This window comes from Fukomys damarensis, unplaced genomic scaffold, assembly GCF_012274545.1.
Source record: "Fukomys damarensis isolate Sample0158 unplaced genomic scaffold, DMR_v1.0_HiC HiC_scaffold_28, whole genome shotgun sequence".
Taxonomy (NCBI): Eukaryota; Metazoa; Chordata; class Mammalia; order Rodentia; family Bathyergidae; genus Fukomys; species Fukomys damarensis.
In genome coordinates, this window is record NW_022900940.1 from 46,653,360 (window position 1) to 46,671,816 (window position 18,457).

The 18,457-nt window shown below is 47.4% G+C and overlaps 1 protein-coding gene across 1 annotated transcript in view; it reads left to right on the plus strand.

Moving 5' to 3' along the window:
- The first annotated feature begins 4,851 nt into the window (after positions 1–4,851).
- The window catches only part of Synpr (synaptoporin), a 129,260-nt gene continuing 115,654 nt past the window's right edge, over positions 4,852–18,457 (plus strand). Inside the window, exon 1 of the mRNA XM_010606578.2 lies at positions 4,852–5,290. Coding sequence (XP_010604880.1) covers positions 5,267–5,290 — 24 coding nt within the window. The 5' untranslated portion in view covers positions 4,852–5,266. The remainder of the gene's footprint in view (positions 5,291–18,457) is intronic.

Below are 18,457 nucleotides of genomic sequence, written 5' to 3' on the forward strand. Positions count from 1 at the left end.
GAGAGGGAGGGCCGCGTGGAGACGGCTACGGCAGGGCACCTGTGGCCTCCCTGGAGGAGCACAGCCAGCGTAGGCCTGGCAGGAAGGACCGAAGTGGTGACTGTGGACCATGGTCCTCCTGGCCGGCCTCACCTCCCAGATGCTCAGAGAATCTCAGCAGGCCAGCCTTCTGGGAAGCAGAGCGTCTAGAAGGGGCTCTGGAGGATGAGCAGCTGCGCAGGAGCCTTCTGCCTAACAGGGACTGCGTTTAATCAGGCAGGTGCTGCCCCAGATGCTCGTTCAGCCTTTAGTCACTGCTCGGCACTGCCTGCTTGGATCTGGCTGAGGCCTGAAGACAGGGCAGAACTAGGGGCTCCCTGCTGGTGGAGCTAGGACTGGGAGATCTTGAACATTGTTGACCCTCTCTCGTAAGTCCCATTTTGTCCCTTTATTTTCCAAGTCTGACTACATTCTACCCAAATAACCTAACTTTCCTGAATCTTTTCCCTGTATCTCTGAATTTTTCTCTTGTTGTCACAAACAACTATATTCTGCTTCAGTGTGGCATCCTGTTAGCCAGCCAGGAACAGCTCTGCTGAGGAAAGCTAATGATCTCAACAGATGTGGATATGATTTTATCACATTAAGTATTTAAAAACAAGAGACACAGGTGAGAAAAATAACTTTTCTTCTACAAAAAATAGTAAAAGTGAAGGAGCCTAGAAAGGTCTACCTTGACTCCGTATACCTGTTCATATCCAAACAAATTGCCTTCTACCCGGGCTAGAAGCAGTTCTCAGAGTAAGGAAGGCACCATTAAAGATTTCAAGGTTGTTCCATCAGTGGATTCAGTGTAAGGGCCCTTGTTGCTATAACTTGAAAGAATTGAAAGTGTTCTTGAGCAAATGTAAGAACATTCGCCGTCTTGGTCATTTATTCCTATGGCCAGAGCAATCTTACTGTTGATATTTCCATTCCCACACTGCAAAGGAGAGACCCTCGTGGTTTGGAATCTTCCTCTCAGCTTTGCTAAATGCTTATACTCTTGGTCTCCCACTGGCCGGCCTCCAAGCAAACAGGCCTGAAAGGACCCCTCTCGAGAGGCCAGATGTTCAGAAATAGCAACTGTAAGGGTAAGGAACTGTTGCATTTACCAGAGAGAATGTCTACCAAAGGGGAGATAAGCTTTTCCACTCAGCAGAAAAGAGAAGAGCTCTTTTGAAGTTGTCTGAGGGACACGTGCATTTGGAACATCAGAGTCATAGATATGACCATATTGGAAATTAGCATTGCTAATGAGGTTTTCAGAGACTCACAGATCATTTTAATCTACTTAACCTTCTCTATAAATACTCAAGAGAGCCTGGACTTCTATTTTTAATAGTCTAATAATGGACTGATGTTATTTTTAAGGCAGTAGCAACAATGCTAACATCATTTTTCAAAGAACAATCAAATACTGGCATGTTGCTTTATTTTTTGTCAGATCAAATTTGGTGTTACAGAGTGGCAGCCAGCTGCCTGAACTAACTGATAAAATGGAAAGTGAAGACAGTCTAAGTGGCTGCCTGACAGGAGTATTTGTTCTCCAGTGACCAGTGTCTGTGTGGGCCCAGGTGAGTTGAACATTGGAACTCAAGTTTTGAAGGACCATTGGTGAGTATAGTTTACAAGAGGAGGTCTCCGCCATCTTTGACATGGTCTCCTTTTTAACAACCCTGCCAGAGGGTTCCCCGAGTGAAAGGGAAGGCCAGTCTGTATTCACACATACAAGTGGGTTACCTGTCCTCTTCATCTACCCCGAATTTCGAGGCTGAGTTCCTTTGATGAACCTAGGCTTCTTTTCTGCCCTCCGAAGTCTCATGTATTCTCACGTTGGCTCACTAATTTGATTTTTTATTTAGTTTTGCTTCCAGGGATCAAACTCAGGACTTTGCGCTTGCGAGACAGGCACAGTGTCACTGAGCTAAGTCCCCAGCCCCAATCCATCATTTATCCACCAAATATCTATTGAGGCTGGGGATTTAGCTCCCTTGCAAGTGCAAGGTCCTGAGTTCAATCCCCAGTTCCCCTCCAAATCTATTGAATACCTCCTATTATGTGCCAAGTGCTCTACTGAGCACTGAGAAGACACTCTCCTAAATGCATCATGCCTTGGAGACACTTACCACTTAGAAGAAAGGAGATCATAAATGAGCAAATGTATAAGCTAGCATTTATCAGGTAGTACAAAGTGCAAAAATAATAAAAAGAAGCCGTAATACACCCAAAAGCACAGGGAACTGACTGGAGACAGGAGAGGCTTTTTCGAGGTTAGGTGGGCAGGGACTCTCCAAAGCGTGGAGCGTAGCGCTAAAGAGAAAACGACAAAGGATGAGAACAGGAAAAGGTCTGCCGGGGAGAGCAGAGGTAGGGCAGGCCCGTGGGCCTGAGAGCTGAAGGACAGGGCTGGAATTAGATAGAATCCAGAAGGTGATGGAGCCAGGTCAGAAGGCTTTGAAGGCACAGAAGAGTCTGGGTTCTCCTTTAAGCCTGCTGGACAGTGACTGAGTGTTTTCCTCTGATGAGTGACAGGATTCAACTCGCGCCCCAAGGGCTCAGTGTCGGTTATGTCTGGAGGGTGACTTACAACAGTACAGTGGAAGGAGACCATTGTGGCTGGGTGGTAGCAGGCAAGGCTTAGAGGATGTGAGCGTGTCATCTGGAAAGAAACACAAGGCAGGAAAAGCGAACTTGACCAGAAAAGTAGACCATACCCGTTAGCCTTAGTCTACTACTCAAAGGGACTCTCATCCTCTAGGGACCTTCCAGGAGATGCTTCAATTTAAACCTGAGACAGATCGAAACACAGAGAGATCCAGGGGCATGCCTAGGGCCACAGGAGATTACTGACAAATCCAGGGCGGGGCCACGCTCCTCCTCCTCCTCCCCCTCCCCCTCCTCCTCTTCTTCGTCCTCATCCTCCTCGGGCCTGAGTGAAGGGCCCACATCCACATGGAACCCAGCCAGGCTGGGCATCAGCTTGCCAGCCTCCTAGTTTCCGTGGTGTGGATTCACGTGGTGGGCACAGCCCGGGACTTATCACAGGGCCTGTGTGTCCTCCGTGGATACGTTGTGCCGGGTACTGAAGGAATAGCAGTGTGGACGCCTGCGTGTGGCAGCCAGAGCAGAGTGGTTGGCAGCTGGATGACAGCGTCCACTAGGCTGAAGCCGGCTTCCCTAGTCATCCAGCGGAGTGTGGACTTCCTGGGAGCCCCTCACTCTTGGGTCTTGGTCTCCTCATCTCTCAGTTGGAACAAAAGAAGTAACTTCATAGTTTAGTGAGGCTCAAATCAAATGAAATATCAAAAAACCCACTTACAATGATTCCTGGAACATGGTACACACTGTTATGCAGGAGACATGTTTCCTTTGGGTGAGGTGGGGTGTGAATATTCGAAGCTGACAGAATTACTTGGGGCCCTGCCACTCGGGCGCACGGCTGGACAGAGCAAGAGCAGCCTCTTGACTGGGACAGCCAGCTCCTCGCCTGCCGCCCACGGGGGCGGGGCCGTCCTTCGTTCACTCCTTCCTTCCCGTGCTCCGCGCGTCCTGTGGAGCGCTGACCAAAGCCCTGGTCCTCGGCCTCTTGGCTGGCTCCAGACTCATACTTCGTCACTCTGTCTCTGGCACGCAGTGACTTCTTGTGAGCGCAGGAGAGGCGGCGCTGTAAGCGGGGTCGCAGAGGGTACAGTACAGAGCAAGTGCTAATGCTCAGAGGGAGCCAGGGGGCGCGAGCAGGCTGGCACCCAGCCTAGTTTGCGTGTCTGTCCTGTCTGAGCTGTTTTATTTCTTTTCCACACCTTCCCACCAGCAGCTCTGAAGTGTGACCGTGTCCATCTTACAGATGGTAAACTGAGGCTGACCTGGAGGGGCTGCCCCGGTCGTGTGACTGGTAAAGGGAGGGCCAGGGCTAGAGTCCAGATTGCTTGGCTCATCACCACTTTTCTTTTTGCTTTCTTTCTTGTTTTTCTTTTTGGTGTGTTTGGTACCCTGTCTCCTCTCCCTCTCTGGGTTACTGTGTGCACAGAAAAAGGAAGACATGGGGAGAGAGAGAGACAGAGAGAATGGTGATAGAGACTGTGTGTGTGTGTGTGTGTGTGTGTGTGTGTGTCTGTGTGCCGTGTGAGAGAGACAGAGGCAGGAAGACAGGGACCCATCAAAGACCCAGGGCAGACCGCAGTAGTAACCACCTGTTATGAGCATGTGAGTTGTGGCAGGGCCATCACCTGCTACACAGGTGACAGGAGACACCCCCAGGCCAGCACCTGAGTGAGCCGGGCCCTGCCAGGAGAGAGTGAGACCCAGCTTCCCCTGCCTGCGCTGGGAGGGTGGCCCCCGGTTTTACCTCAAGGAGAAGGGTGCGCACCCTGGGGCAGGCATCCCCAAAACATCCCCTCAGGGCACCAGGATGCAGCCCCTGGAATAGAATAAGCTCAGCTCCTTTCTACAGCAGGGAGAAAAAAAAAAAAAAAAAAAGACCCAAGTCACATTTAAACCTCTGAAACCTAATTGTGAGATTTTGCAAAATGCTTTAAGTAACACTTGTGTGATAGATGAGCACCCGAGTTGTCATTTCTCCTTTGCCATCTCTGCAGCCTGAAAGCCCCGATCCCAGTGCCATCACCTTAATCATTATTTATGGATAGTGTGGATAGTGTATGAATTCCCCAAAAGGGGATCATGCTAACACCCATGCATTTCCAAAAAAACGAGGGCAATTTTTTTTGTAATAAACATACCAACATTTACCTAATCTATGCAAATCTATTCATAAGGATTTTATAGAACTGCTGTTTCCCCTGCACCCTCAACAGGCAAAGCCCAGGCTCCTTGCATCTCCCAGTTTGTTTTCAGCGCTGCTGTGAGGGAGGAAGGGGCTGTCTTTGCAGCGAGCTCCTGCAGAGTGGCCCCGCACGGCCAGAGTGGGCTCGCCATGGTGGGAGCCAGCTCCCCACAAAGCAGGCAGCAGCTTGCCAGCGGGAAGTATCGGCTTCCTGTTCTCGGCCGTGGGTTGTCACTGTCTACTAATATGACCGCTGTGCCATCTCTCCACAAATAAGGCAGAAGCTGCTACCTGATTGGTAACATCTCACTTTCCTGCACGTTGATTTCCTTGCTCTCCTCCTTTCTTCATAAAAAGAGGGACAAGTGGCTGGTGCTGTGGACAGAAAAGCTTCAATTTTAGTATGAGACAGTCTCTCTCTTCTTTCAGGAGAGGGAAGTTGGATTATCAATTCTTTTGTAAATGTGTATGGTGATATTTGCTCCGGTAAGTTTCTCTCTCTTGATTTACAGTCGGCTGGGTGTGTGTGTGTGGGGGGCATGTGCATAGGTACATGTGGGCTGTACACTTTTCTTTCCAAATATGATTTTTGATATCTGTAGCGATGCGTCTTGTTTTAACTCTGCTTTCTTTTATTCATATGTTTAAACCAATGAGGCTATGTTATGTGATGGTGTGATGCTTACAGTAGCTGTGGAAGTGTATGCTGGATTTCTCTTAACATAGTAAGGAAACTATTGAGCAAACTTACATTTGGTTTTATAAAAATGAAATGTCATTTTACTCCAGCCTTCCCTGGGAGGATTTACTGTCCTAAGTACATGGCTTTGCTACAAAATGCTTACCATTTTAAGTTCCTTCATCAGTGTCAGAGTAGGAATGGCTTAAACTCCATAAATAACTACCAAATACTGGATGCTGTGTTGGAAGATGTGTACTCGTTTCCTAAGGTCTTACCCAAGGTAAAAGCAATGAGACGAGTTTGCCCTTTGTGCTGGGGATGGGCACCTTTGTAAGAACTGAATTTTTGTACAAAAGGTATTCGGATACTTAAAGTGAATCTGTTGCGTTCCTTGAAAAGCTGGATCCCAAGTGTTGCTCCTCCAGCCTTTCTTTGCATTATGTATTTGTGCTGCCATCTGTTAAATGCCCAGCCCTGGAGCTGGTGCTTCTGTAGCTGAAGCTTATCAGGGGGAAAGTTGCTCTTATTAAATTCAGACCAGGGCAGGATGGCTGTCTGGTCACCTCTGCTTGGAAATGGTTCCTAAGTGTCCTACCTGCTTACCCCTTGTTTTCATTCTGTAAGCAGAAGATGCTCTGATTTCTTTGTTGTTAACTCCAAAGTCTGGTAGAAAGTATTGATATAGTTACCCTAGACAGAGATGATAGGATGATTTACAAACTGATGCTCCAGTCTGCTCTCTTTTTGTTACACAGTCAACAAAATCTGCACGGCATTTTTCAGGGGAAAACGAACTGGAGAATGTAATGAAAGTTAAGAACACTGTTGGATGTGAACCACGAAAAGGGCTCACAATTCAGAGATTTTGAAAGTAAAGTTGGGAATTTCACATATGCCTAAGCTCATAGGTATCAGTTCTTTTTCATAGTAGCAGTTTTCTGATTCTGACACCGTCTCGGGCAGCTCTTGGGAACAGCTGCCTGTGTCTGGGAGTGCAGTGACCCCTGTCTGCTGCCTTCTGGGCATTCTGCAACCTGTGCCTTTGTACGCTGCAGAAACTTGCTCATTCTGACAGACTGACTCTGGATTAATCCAGCTCAGGTTCAAAAGTCGATAACTCTCTCAAACCCAGCTAAAGTTTTATATTGCCTTGCTATCGGTCCCTCTTAGTGTGTTTCCAGTAGCAGACTTGCGTATCGTAACCCCATCTGGAACCAAGTATTCCTCAGCAGAGAGCTGAAAACACAACACAACTTTCCTTGAGCTCTTGCAGTGAGTGTTAAGCGAACTCATTGGTGTTGAACAGCCCCCAGCACACACAACTGATTTCCAGCCTCTCGTAACGTTTTCAGTCATCACCCTCCTTTCTCAGGTTGTAACAGGTTGCATAGGAAATCGTTAGTCCCCGGGGGAGTTTCATCATCTCACAATGTTCAGTACTGTCCACTGACGCAGTTCAGGAGGGCTGGCATCAGCAAGTAGACTGCCAGTCTGTGGGAGGGTTCGGCCGGCAGGGCAGGCTGGGACCCACAGACGTGGGGAGGACAACTGCACACCCACGTCTTAAAGGGCTCAGGACCCTTAGGTTGTGTTGGGGCAAATGTGCAGTCTTTCAAGGTATCACCTCCCCCAAAATCCAGAATGCCATACCCAGAAAATATGATGTCATCTATTTAGAGGAATTAAATCTGTGCACATTGGGAGAATAATAGAATCTTAAAAAAAAAAACATTCACAATGTAATCATCCATTCTATTTGTTTTAGCAAAACAAAGAAGGCAATAGTCTCCACTTAAAAAGCACCCAGTGTATACCCAGCACTGTGCTGGGCACTTACGTGGCTTCGCTCTTTAACCCTCACAGCCACCCCCGAGGGAGGTAGCACCACTTCCCAGGTTGCCAGGGAAGAGAGTGGAGGCAGGGTAGGGGTGGAACTTGCTGAAGGCAGTGTGGTACTGGAATGAGACCCGGAACTGTAGCACGTTCTCTGCAGATCAGGCTGCAGTTCTCCCCTTTGACAGGGCTTTTCTTTGTCTGTGAGCCCACAGCAAATTCCTGGACAAGAAGGATCCATGGGAACTTTCAGCCATACGCTGTATTTCTATTAGCGTTTGCCCCCTTTGACATCACATCTTCCTTCTCCTCACACTGTGCCTTGGTAACTGCAAGCTAATTACGTGTTGCAAGCTGAAGAATGCATGCTTTATTTCCACTCAGTCGGTGCAGCTCCCAAGATGTGGATGTCATGAAAGTGAGCCAGCCTCGGGAGAGAGAAGACAGAGTGGCTAAAGGACGGTAGCTTTTTAAATTGGCCCAAATAAATCTCTGTCCTTCAGTCTTTTAAATTTAAAGTCAAAATAAAGATGCCAAAGTAGCTTAGAAATATCGGTGTCTTAATGTATCTGGCTCATCCTGGATGCAAAATAGAAAAAGCAATTCCAGATGAATTGATTTACTTGTGGAGAACTTGATAGGATCTTGTCTGCCTTTTATTCACACCCCCTCTCCCAAGATTTTCTTGCTGTGCCTTGGCCAGCTAGAAAGGGCCTAGGTGGCACTTGTTGGAGAATATTACAAAGCACCTGTAGCACCCAAGTGATTAAAAATGAACATAGCTGTCGATGAGGTAGCTTAAAAACATGGCAAAGTAGAAACTGCAAGTCCTCAAATGCATTCCTGTACACCTGAGCCCTGGGCTCACTTTTGAAATCCATTTGTGCCAATAAAATCCAGATGAATCTCACAGAGGAAAAACGTAAATAACACAGAAAAAAAGATGTTTGAAATTTCTCCTGCAGCCAGTTTTCAGGCTGGATGGAGGGCACCCAGTCATGGCTGAGTCTGGGAAAGGCTGCATTCCCTTCCCTCCCATGAGACGGAAATCATGAGAGGGCATTATGAGTGGTGACAGTGCTGCAACACAGTAGCTGCTGTGTTTTACCAAAGCCAGCAGAATAAAAAACAAAACAAAACAAAAAAAACCCATCCCCAAACGGGAGCACCATCACATTTGAAGCGGTTATCACAATATTGATCTGCTACAGCAAGTTAGTGACAGCTTTTGAGGCCCTGCCTGTGTAGATACCTAGCTTACGAAGAAAGAGTTCAGAACACAGCACACAATAAAATACATTTCCAATTCAGTCATTTTTGTCAGAGACGAGCTTGGTAAGTCACAGGTGCCATGTCATCTCTTTCCTGTTCTTGAGAAAAATTGTAATTGCTGGTCTCATCAGAAAGTGTGGCATTAGAGCCAGTCCTGATAAGGAGGTTTAAATCAGTTTGCTTTTTCTAAGAACGTCTGTGAGGGTTCTCAGTGTACCGAAGGCCATCAGACGAGAGCTTCCACTTCAGTGAATTGTGCTGTGCTCAGGCACAGGACTCATCCAGTGTGGGCTGTTCTTTAAAACTAATCTTAGTAGTTCAATCCCCGGTGCCAAAAAACAAAACAAAACAAAACAACACTAATCTTAGAGATGGTTCTATAAAGTGTATCACTTCTCAGTCTGTAGCTGGCAGGAATTGCCCTCTTCAAAGCGGTAACTGAATCCTAAATAAATCACAATAGAGAGCATCTCCCACCTGACCTGCTTTCTTCTGCCATTTCTTTGGCAGATGTGTGCACTTCAACATACTGATCGATAAGTGCTTTAAAATAATCCATTAGGTAGGGAGGAAGCCGCTGACGCTAAGATACGGCTCGTGTTGGACTTGGTCTCGAATGTGTCACCGAAGGCTGATGTGCAGATAGGACCAGTGTGCTGCCGCACACTTGTATGAGAAAATAGAGCCTGCGAGTATTCTGAGCTCGGAATCGGTATGAGGAATGGTACTGACTCCTCTGCCAGAGGCTCTCGGTCCTTGGCGAGCCTTCAGACGTCCACAGGAAAGGGGCGAGTTGGAAGTGGAAACACCTTGGTATCTGTGCCGTGCAGAGTACCGGACTGCATAGTTGATGTATTTTATAGTGATCATTTTTAAACACAGATTCCAGCCAAAAGCATTAATGGAAAAGCATTCAGGGGCAACTCCAAACACCTCCTCTACACTTCTGGAGCGCCGACTCCCAGGACAGGACGGTCAGGCCACTGAGGGCCTGGGGCAGCTGTGCAGAGGGGACTGCGGCTCTGTGCTTCTCTGGGGGGCAGCTGTGCCAGGCAGGAGATCTGTCTCCCATCAGCTCCGGTGGCTGCTGTGGCTCTCCTTACAGCATTCTTAAATCCTCCCAAATTGCCACAGATCGTTCCAGTGTAGACTTTCTGGAGAAAAGACGACACATATTTTAGGGTTAGTTTTATTTCTGGTAAAATGTGGCTCTAGAAACATTTGTGTCCAACCTGAATTATTGCTGCAAAGACTAAGGCACCATAGCGACGTGCGCCTCTCCATGTGAGCCCCCAGGTCCCGCGGGCTTTAGCAAAATGGATCCAGCTGTTCAAAACCTGTGCCTTCCAAACCATCTCTGCACAAAACCGGGTCAAAGGCAGAACAGTGTGTAATGGGAAGGAGCTTTGAGGGAAGGGTCGGAACACTGGCTTCTGCAGGTTGTCCTTTCCCTGGACAAACACTGAGAAATACCTGTCCTGTGCAGGGCACGGTGAGAGGCACGGAGGTTGGGCCAGAGCTGAGCGTCTTCGTTTTCCATTTCTCACCTAAACCTGTTTCCAAGTCATCACCCAGAATGTGTCTTCTTAAAGGCATAATTGAACGTTTTCAGGAAGTATGTGCTTTTGGCCTTACCTGTTCACACTCCGTGAAAGAACAAGAGGGATCCATTTATTTGCTGATGTGATTACCGTCTGCTGGAATGGAGAGGTCTGGAGGGGGAGCTGGACGACGCTTTGTGGCGCTGGTGTCTTTAAGCATCTTTTACCACCCTAGGCATTCTCAGATGTGCGGGGCTGGCCTCACTCTGCCCAGAGTTGGGAGGGGAAAGGAGGGGATAGAAAAGTAAGGGAGATGGAAGAGCAAGCTGAGCAGCCGCCTGGAGGAAGTAAGTCTGTCCCCTCCCCACCCTGGCACTTAGCTCAGACCTGCATCGTCCAGCTCTCTGTGGGCAGTCATTCCCTCATTCAGCTGGTCTCCAGGTCCCTCTGCGTACGGGAAGCCTTCTGTCTGCCATTACAGCGCTGGACGCCAGGGCGCAGAACACAGAGAGTCTGCCAGTGTCTGAACCTCCCACGGCTGCTCATCGACCAGGGCTTCTCATCTCTGCCCTGCCCGGCTCTGTCCGTATCGTCGGCTGGGTCCTGTAGGAGAGTAGCCGCCTCCTGGGCCTCTCCCCAGTAGATGCCAGCAGCAGCTTCCACCCCAGGTTTGACAACCACAGTTACCGCACATCCTGCCTGACTGCCTCTGGCTGAGGAGAGGTCGCTGCAAGAAACTTGCAGTTGCCATCGGCTCTGCAAACATCTCACTGCATTCCTACTTTTTGTTCTCGGATCCTATGCTGTGGAATAGCTGGCAAATATTTTTCTCATTCTGTAGGTTGTCTCTTCACTCTCTGGTTGTTTCTTTGATGTGCAGAAGCTTTTTAATTTGATATAATCCCATTTGTGGATTCTCAGTAAAAAGTGTCATCCTTAACGACTGAGAAAGAGATGCATATTTAGAAGATTATGTGTTCAAATTTTGCAGCTAATAATGTATGAAATATGGATTCATCCATGTACCCTAAAATCCCACTATTTTTCTACAGAATTACAATATGCAGTAGGGGAAAGGTACATAGGTTTAAGCACACACTTTCTCCTGGAGGCTGCTGGGCAAGAGAGGCTGTAGTTGTGAGCGGACCCCGGAGGTCTGCAGGTCTGGTCCCTCCTAGCACTCACAGCTTGGGGCACCGGTGGCCACTCACACTCGCGTTTGCTCACCTGTCAGGGATACAGTGTCACGGGCACAAGCCAGAGCCAGTGCTCCTCCGGTCATAGGAGAGTGGGAGGCGAGGTCAGCATAGCACAGGCAGGCAGGCTGCGGCTTTGTCACCTGCTCCTGAGCTCCGTCTACGCAGGCTTCCCAGGAGGGGCTCACAATGGGCCTGAGGAGCTGTTAAAGGGCATTGTGGACTGCTGACAACCTGGGGCCCATTTTCCCAGATAAAGGCCTTCTCCCAGGCAGAAAGCTGTCTTCTGCCTGCACTGCCTCGGATTGCTGAGCCTGAGACAAGAGGAAAGAGGTCCATATCTTGGCTCTGTGACTTAAAAGGTCACGTGGCTTTGACGATACAGTTAGCTCCTCTGGGCCTCAGTCTCTTCATTGATAAAATGGAAAAAGCGTTCCTTAACAGAGCTGCAGAGCAGAGGGCTGTCACAAATGACACGGGAAGCCCTTTGGAGTGTGCATGGGCCTAGGCGACAGCTGTAGTCTGAGCCGTTTCGCTGTGTGTTCATGCTGTGACCTCAGCGAGTGGATGAGGTTATGGGAAACGGTCTCCCGGTCTGCCAGGAAAAGGACTGTCATTGTGTGATGGGTCTAAAGTGGTTTGGAAGCACTTTGATGGGCCATTCTATCTCCAGGGGACATTCGAGCATCCTTACTGGAGAGCAGCATAATGAGGCCAGATGCAGTGTGGCTACTGATGGCCATTCCCAAGACGAGGCTCACTAGTCGAGAGGAGTTTCCTGAGTTTTCCTGGCTCTTCCTGGCTCTTCTCGTTCCCACCATCATGTGCTGTGTGGTCAGCAGAGGAGGAGACTGGCAAGACCTCAGGCCTGGGCCCATCACGCGCCGAAGCTGTGTGACCTCAGCCTCTCCCCTCCCCACACAGTCCCGAGGCCCCTCGGGGGGACTGGGTGCCATGGTTTTCCTCTGAGGACCGATGCTTGGGGAAAGCCTCGGCTGCCTGCCCAGGTTCCTCGTTAGCCCCTGCTGCAGGAAATTCAGAGGTTTCTCCTTTCTCGTGTTTTACTTACCAAAGTGTCTCCTGACACATTTGATCAGGGAGCTCAGTCAGCTCAGATCCTTTTCCTCTGCCCAGTTCTCCCCGCGGCGTGTCTCTCACAGAGCTCCCCAGACTGGGTTCCTCCCTCTTCCACTGCCTCTGTGCTCAGAGACCCTGTCCCTCATACTTTTTCCCTGAGGATCTCTTCTGAGAGGCAACAGTGCTTTGTTATTTATTCACTTGTTCATTCCTTTACTCTTTCGCTTAGGCAAGCTACCATATTTCTCAAGAAGCAGCTGTGCAGGCATGTGGTGGTGACTAAAATGATAGCGTCTCCAGTCTCAGAAGATTTGCAGGCTGATGGAAGGGAAGTCAGTTTTAAAATCCCTCAAAATTGATTTAATTATCATTGTAGTAAGTGCTAAAAATAAGAGCTAAGCTATCTTGGGTCCTAATTATATGACAGGCATGGCTCCAAGTGTTTTATGCATATTAATTTATTTAATCTTCATAATAACTCTTTGAGGAGATAAAGAGGAAAAAAAATCAGAACCCATAAAATCTGAAGGGCATGAACTTCTTTAGCAAATCCAGAAATAATGGAATGAGGGTGACTCAGAGGACAAAATGTTGAGTTCCCAGCATTGCTATGTAAGCAGTACCTTGAGAGCGTGCACCTTCTAACAGCACCAGGAGGGGTCACTGGGATTACTTTAAGTATGAGGAAAACGAGACCCAAGAATTTGGAGCCGTTTGTCCAGTTACACACTTTGAAGGAAAGTGGTGGCTCTGAACCATAACAAAGTTGTGTTTGACCCCAAATCTGACTCTCTCCCACATTGTGTGAGCCTGTGAAAAACTGGTATAAAGCATTCCTCACTCAGTTTGTGTCCTTAGGAGAGGGCCAAAAGGGTCAGTTTAATGTGTATCTGAATAAGAGCCTCAGTGATGCTCCTAGAAGTAAGAGAATTTTGTGGGTACCAGGGACTGGATGTGCTGAATCCTTAGCCTTTCATCAGCTTCCTGTTTCAAGGACTGCCTGAGGGCCTTGTTAGAGACACGTTCTGGGTTGCTTATAGACCCAGAAGACCCACTGAGAATCAGAATCTGCACCTAAATGATTTCCAGGACAGTTCATAAGCCGTGAAATTTGAGAAGCTCGACTCGAAAACAGGTAAAGATTGGGCTTCAGCCCTGCTTAAAATGTGAGCTGGCGCCTGTTAGACTGCCCAGATTCTTCTGTTCTGCATCACCACTGGGGGTGACCTTAGCCCTCCTCACGGATGGGACCAAGAGTCACCCTACAACCCTGCAGTGAGCCTAGAACTACTAGGGAAGGCTCTGTAGAAGCTCAGAGGCTCTCATTTACCTCTCGCATTATTTTCTCAATGAGTGATCCAGGGACCACCTATATCAATTCTCTGGAGAGTTGATTAAAATGATGCTTAGATTAAAATCAGACCTCTCTGAATGGTAATTAATGCCAAAATATGGTGTAATAATGCTTCAAACATCAGAAAAAATGACTGTCAGAAGAGAATCGAGTATACCTCCTCCGTTATTTGTCCAAAACAAGAATGCAAAGAGGCAATGTCGACCTAAATACCACCCAGGAAGAAATTCTTCAAAGGACAGTAACATCAGGGGAGGCGATAAAGGGGCATTGCCATGGAAATAGGCGTTCCGTTAGTAACCTGTGAACATATTTGAAGGCAGGGGAAAGGTTTTAGAAGTAAAATTCGGGAGAATGTATAGGATATTCTGAAACAGTAATCCTTGCTGCAAAGCTTAACGATAGTGAGGCACCAGTGGAGGCTAAGCAAGCAGCTGCTGCTGGGGAGAAGCCCTCCCTGAGGTACTTTCCTGGAAGGCTCCGGCAGGGTCTTTCCACAGTGGCTGTCACCTCAGGAACACTCACAGGATCCGGCCTGCTCAGTCCCCCAGCTTTATTTATCTACCTGTTTGGTTAGAGGTGGACAAAAGTGATGCCATTTTGATTCCGACAGCTTTCTTAACATTTTCAGACAAATGCTAAGTCATATTTCTTTTTTATATTAAATTAATTTATTTTGGGGAACTGTCCTGGTGAAATGTGGACTTGGGGCCCAGCCAAACTTGGGGATCAAATCCATGCTCCCATTCCCCTCTAGCCTGGCGACTTCTGAGTACCCGCGTTTTTGAACCTCCTGTAAGAGAAAGGCGAGGGCTCCTGGATAATGAGTGTCTCTACATTGTGTTTCTGTTCTCTGCGGGAACCTGTTGAAACTATTTTATAATTACGCTGTTCCTGTTGTCTAACAGTGATAGCGTTGAGGATGAAAACAGAATAAATGATATAAAGACAAATGATATCCATGACGTCTGGAGTTTCCATTTCAAGACAGTTTTATAAATATTTTAGAAAACCTTGTGAGGCTACCATAGACTCTTCTGAACTCAACTTTGAATTTTATTTCTTTTTACTTTTATTTTTGTAAGAGTAAGAAATATTTATTGAGGGAAAGATAGCTTTTGTCTCAGATACAGAAGGGGACCTGGAAAGTGGGTTACCCCTCAACTTTGAGTTTTAGAATGGCTTTTTAAAGCATTACTCCAAATAAGCTCTCTTTTAATACTTTCCAGTTTAAATTTAGGAACAATTTTATTTTCACTGGCTCAGATAAAATAATATCCCAGTGAATTCTGGCAGCTAAGTGTCCAATAAATAACTTGGAAACAGAGCGCCCTCTTCATCGTCTCTCTAGTCTACCAGTGTTTCTGTGATGTAATAACAGACAGCTTCGTGTTCCTATGCTGAGAGAGACAGACCAGCTCTTGTAATTGTGATGTTACCTCTCACAGTTCAGTCAGAACACATCTGGGTTCCTGTCCAGCCAGATGCGCCTGGGGTTGTAAAATGGCGTCACTGATTTCCTGGTCTCTTTAGATCAAGGTTAGAATTCATGTCACGCTGTTCAAACGCCACCGGGAATTATCTGCATGAAGTCGTGACGTTTATACCGCCACCCCTGGTCAAGCCCCGGCCTTCCTCACACTGCCAATTCCCTGTGTCCCTCGGGCATGGGGTGTGAGACCCGCAGAACCAGCGTTGCTCAGCACCCAGCCGGCGGCTTGGACACGGGCGGTCGCTCACCCTGATGGTCCACTCACACAGGATGTAGGAGTGTCAGTTTCACAGAAACTACCTTATCAATAATACAGCATGACCGAGGGGCAGTTTTCCTTGTGATCGTAACTCTTAAGATGGGGATGTTCTGAAAACATTTTTCTTTAAATGTGTTTCATTTGGTAGTACTGGGAGTTGAACACGGGGCCTTTCCACTGGGCTGCATCCCCAGGCCTCTTTTAAATTTTTATTTTGAGACAGGGTCTCGCTAAGCTGCTGAGTCGCCAGGCTGGACTTGAACTCGCCATCCTTGCGCCTTGGCCGCCTGGGGCCGGTGTTGTTGGTGTGCGCCACTGCACCCCTTTGAAAGTCATGTTTTCGGCCACATCTTTCCAGGTCCTCAGGGCTAAACTATGCCTTATTCCTGGGTTAGCATAGCATCTGCCTGGAGCAGCTGGGTCAGAGCAGAAACGAGCGCACAAGAGGTGGAGGGAGGGATCTGGGCACAGCAAAAGAAAATAATAACGGTGGTGGGTTAACCCCTGGTCTTCAGTCTTCTGTTTACACAACACAAACAAAAGGATGTGCTTGTACCCTAGGCCTCTAGCTCTCCCTGCATGGGGCAGTTGCCCTCCTGATAAGAAAGACTTCCTTCCCCAGTGACCTGGGAGTTTCTGAGGATATAAGCTCAGAGCCCTCTGGTTACCTCTCCCAGGTGCAGAGTTAGCTCCAGGGTGAGCTCCCCTCAGTGTTATCCCCTTGAGTAAACTTGACTGTCCCAAGTAGTGTTCAGTTCCAGTCAGTTATGCCTGTTACTCTGGCGATGCCATTCCACTGAATTCAGATTTCTACTGATCTTGCCTATATATTTACTCTTTCAATAAGAATATGTACATTTTGTTGTTTCTCCTTTGAGCTTTAAGGTCTTAGCAGGTCATTGTTTTTCCACTAGAAATTTCTGGGCTACCTATGGCTCCTAATAGGCATAGCACTGCAAAGCACAGAAGGTTCATTTTAATGAGCTCTTCGGTGATGTTTCTTGCATCTGCTAAAATAAATTAGTTCAAAATCAGACTGAAGAAATCTTCAAGTGCTTCAGCATCTAGCAAACTGACTTCATTATCTAGAGAAACAGGAAAAAGTGAAAGAGCCTGCAGATTGAGAAAGTAATTAAACTCCTACTTAGTGAGGGACCGCAAGTCTTCGAGAGGCCAAAGTCTAATTTGTGTTACTTCTGAAAGAAGAAAGTACTGGGAAGGATTACACAGACCCACGCAGCCTAACCTGTAACACCGCACACTGGCAATTTCACAATCTTTGTTTTCAGGAAGGGAGAAGGCTCTAGCGCCTTTCTAAATTCATGGCTCACCAGTGTCTGGTTACACAATTACCCTCCTCCTGGCTGAGGCTCTGGGTAAGACTGGTAGCTTCCAGCATGACACGTTTGATTTTGACTCGCTCCTGTTACCTTTGTTCCCTCAAAATGGTGTTATTTTCCTACCCACAGTTTATGAGTCATTCTCTCCTTTTAAGACCCTGAATTGCTCTTCTTAACTTGTCTCCTCCTGGCCCTATCTTTGCACACACCTTTTTCTGAAAGCCTGGATATTGGGGTACTAAAGCTTGTTTGCTTTTAATATACGGTAAGGTGATTGACTTGTCACATTTAAGAAAACCTCATAAAATCTCCCACCAAGACGAATTCTTCCATACGCTGCCTTTGCTTCTCGTCCTTGACTCTCTCTCTCTCTCTCTCTCGGCCTTTCTACGTCAGCTCCCCTTGCTGCATCACAGACCATCCCAGAATTTCACAGCTTGAAAGCGTGCTGTTCATAGACCTCCGGATCCTATGGGTTCACAGTCTGGCCTGAACACGTTGGGGAGTTGTTCCTCCTGGCGCTGACCGACTCTCTCATGTACCTATGGTTATTCTTCAATCCATAACGCATTGTCTCTCTAGGAGTTGCGGTCGGTCGTCTAGGAGAAGGGGGGTGCCTGGGTCATTTTCCTCTCATCACCCTTTGGGCTAGTTTGCCATGGAATTATGTCTTATTCTGAATTGTTGTCTCAGGATTCATGCTCCGGTGCTGGTGTGGTCTTGTCCAGCAAAGTTTGACCTCTATGAAAATAAAGAAGCACATTATGTCTCCCTGCTGGATTTTCTAGATCTCAGTGGGTGGAATAAGGGCAAAATAGTCAACACAAACTTATTACATTAAATTAAATCTCTAATTTCATCGAATCACCCCTTTGTGAAGATAATTGTTGCTATCATTTTAAGCAGGATTGATGTGATTTTCCAAGTTCACACAGCCAATACTTCTGGGACCAGGATGGTAATAGGGTCTTTAAACTCTGAACTGATTTAGAATTTTTAATGCAGGCTATAATCTCTTAATCCTGCTAAATGATTTCCATTATGCCAAGTTATCGAAAATCGTTGCATCTTCTTATCTCACAAAGTCGTCCTTGACACCTTCCTCTCCTGCCCTCATCTGATTTAGCGCTAAATCTCATGGGTCTTACCTCTAAAGTTCCCTCATTCTGTCCACTTCTCTATCTTCCCTCTTGACTCTCTCCCTTGCACTTGTCCCTGAAAATTCCGTTTTTCATTCTTCTCTCACATCTTCCTGGATCATTCTTAATATGGCAGCAGGAGTGAGTGACCATTTCCATTCGGGCTCCCTCGCCCTGCTCCCCTGCTTCACAAAATTGGGTGATTCCCTTTCTGGTTCAGCTGAGAATCGGGAAGATCCTGTGACATCTACCTGCTTCCTGTCTCTTGAGACCGTCTCACCCTAACGTGCCTTGTGTCATCAGTTCTCTAGCTCAGTCCTTCAGATGTACCATGCTCCACGTACGTTTTCTCCGTGAGGATACCCTTCCCGCTCTTACTGCCTCCGTCTTCTTTTGTTTGATTGGTTTTTTGGTGATTTGGGTACCGGGGATTGAACTCGGGCCCTTGTTCTTGTGAGGCCAACATCA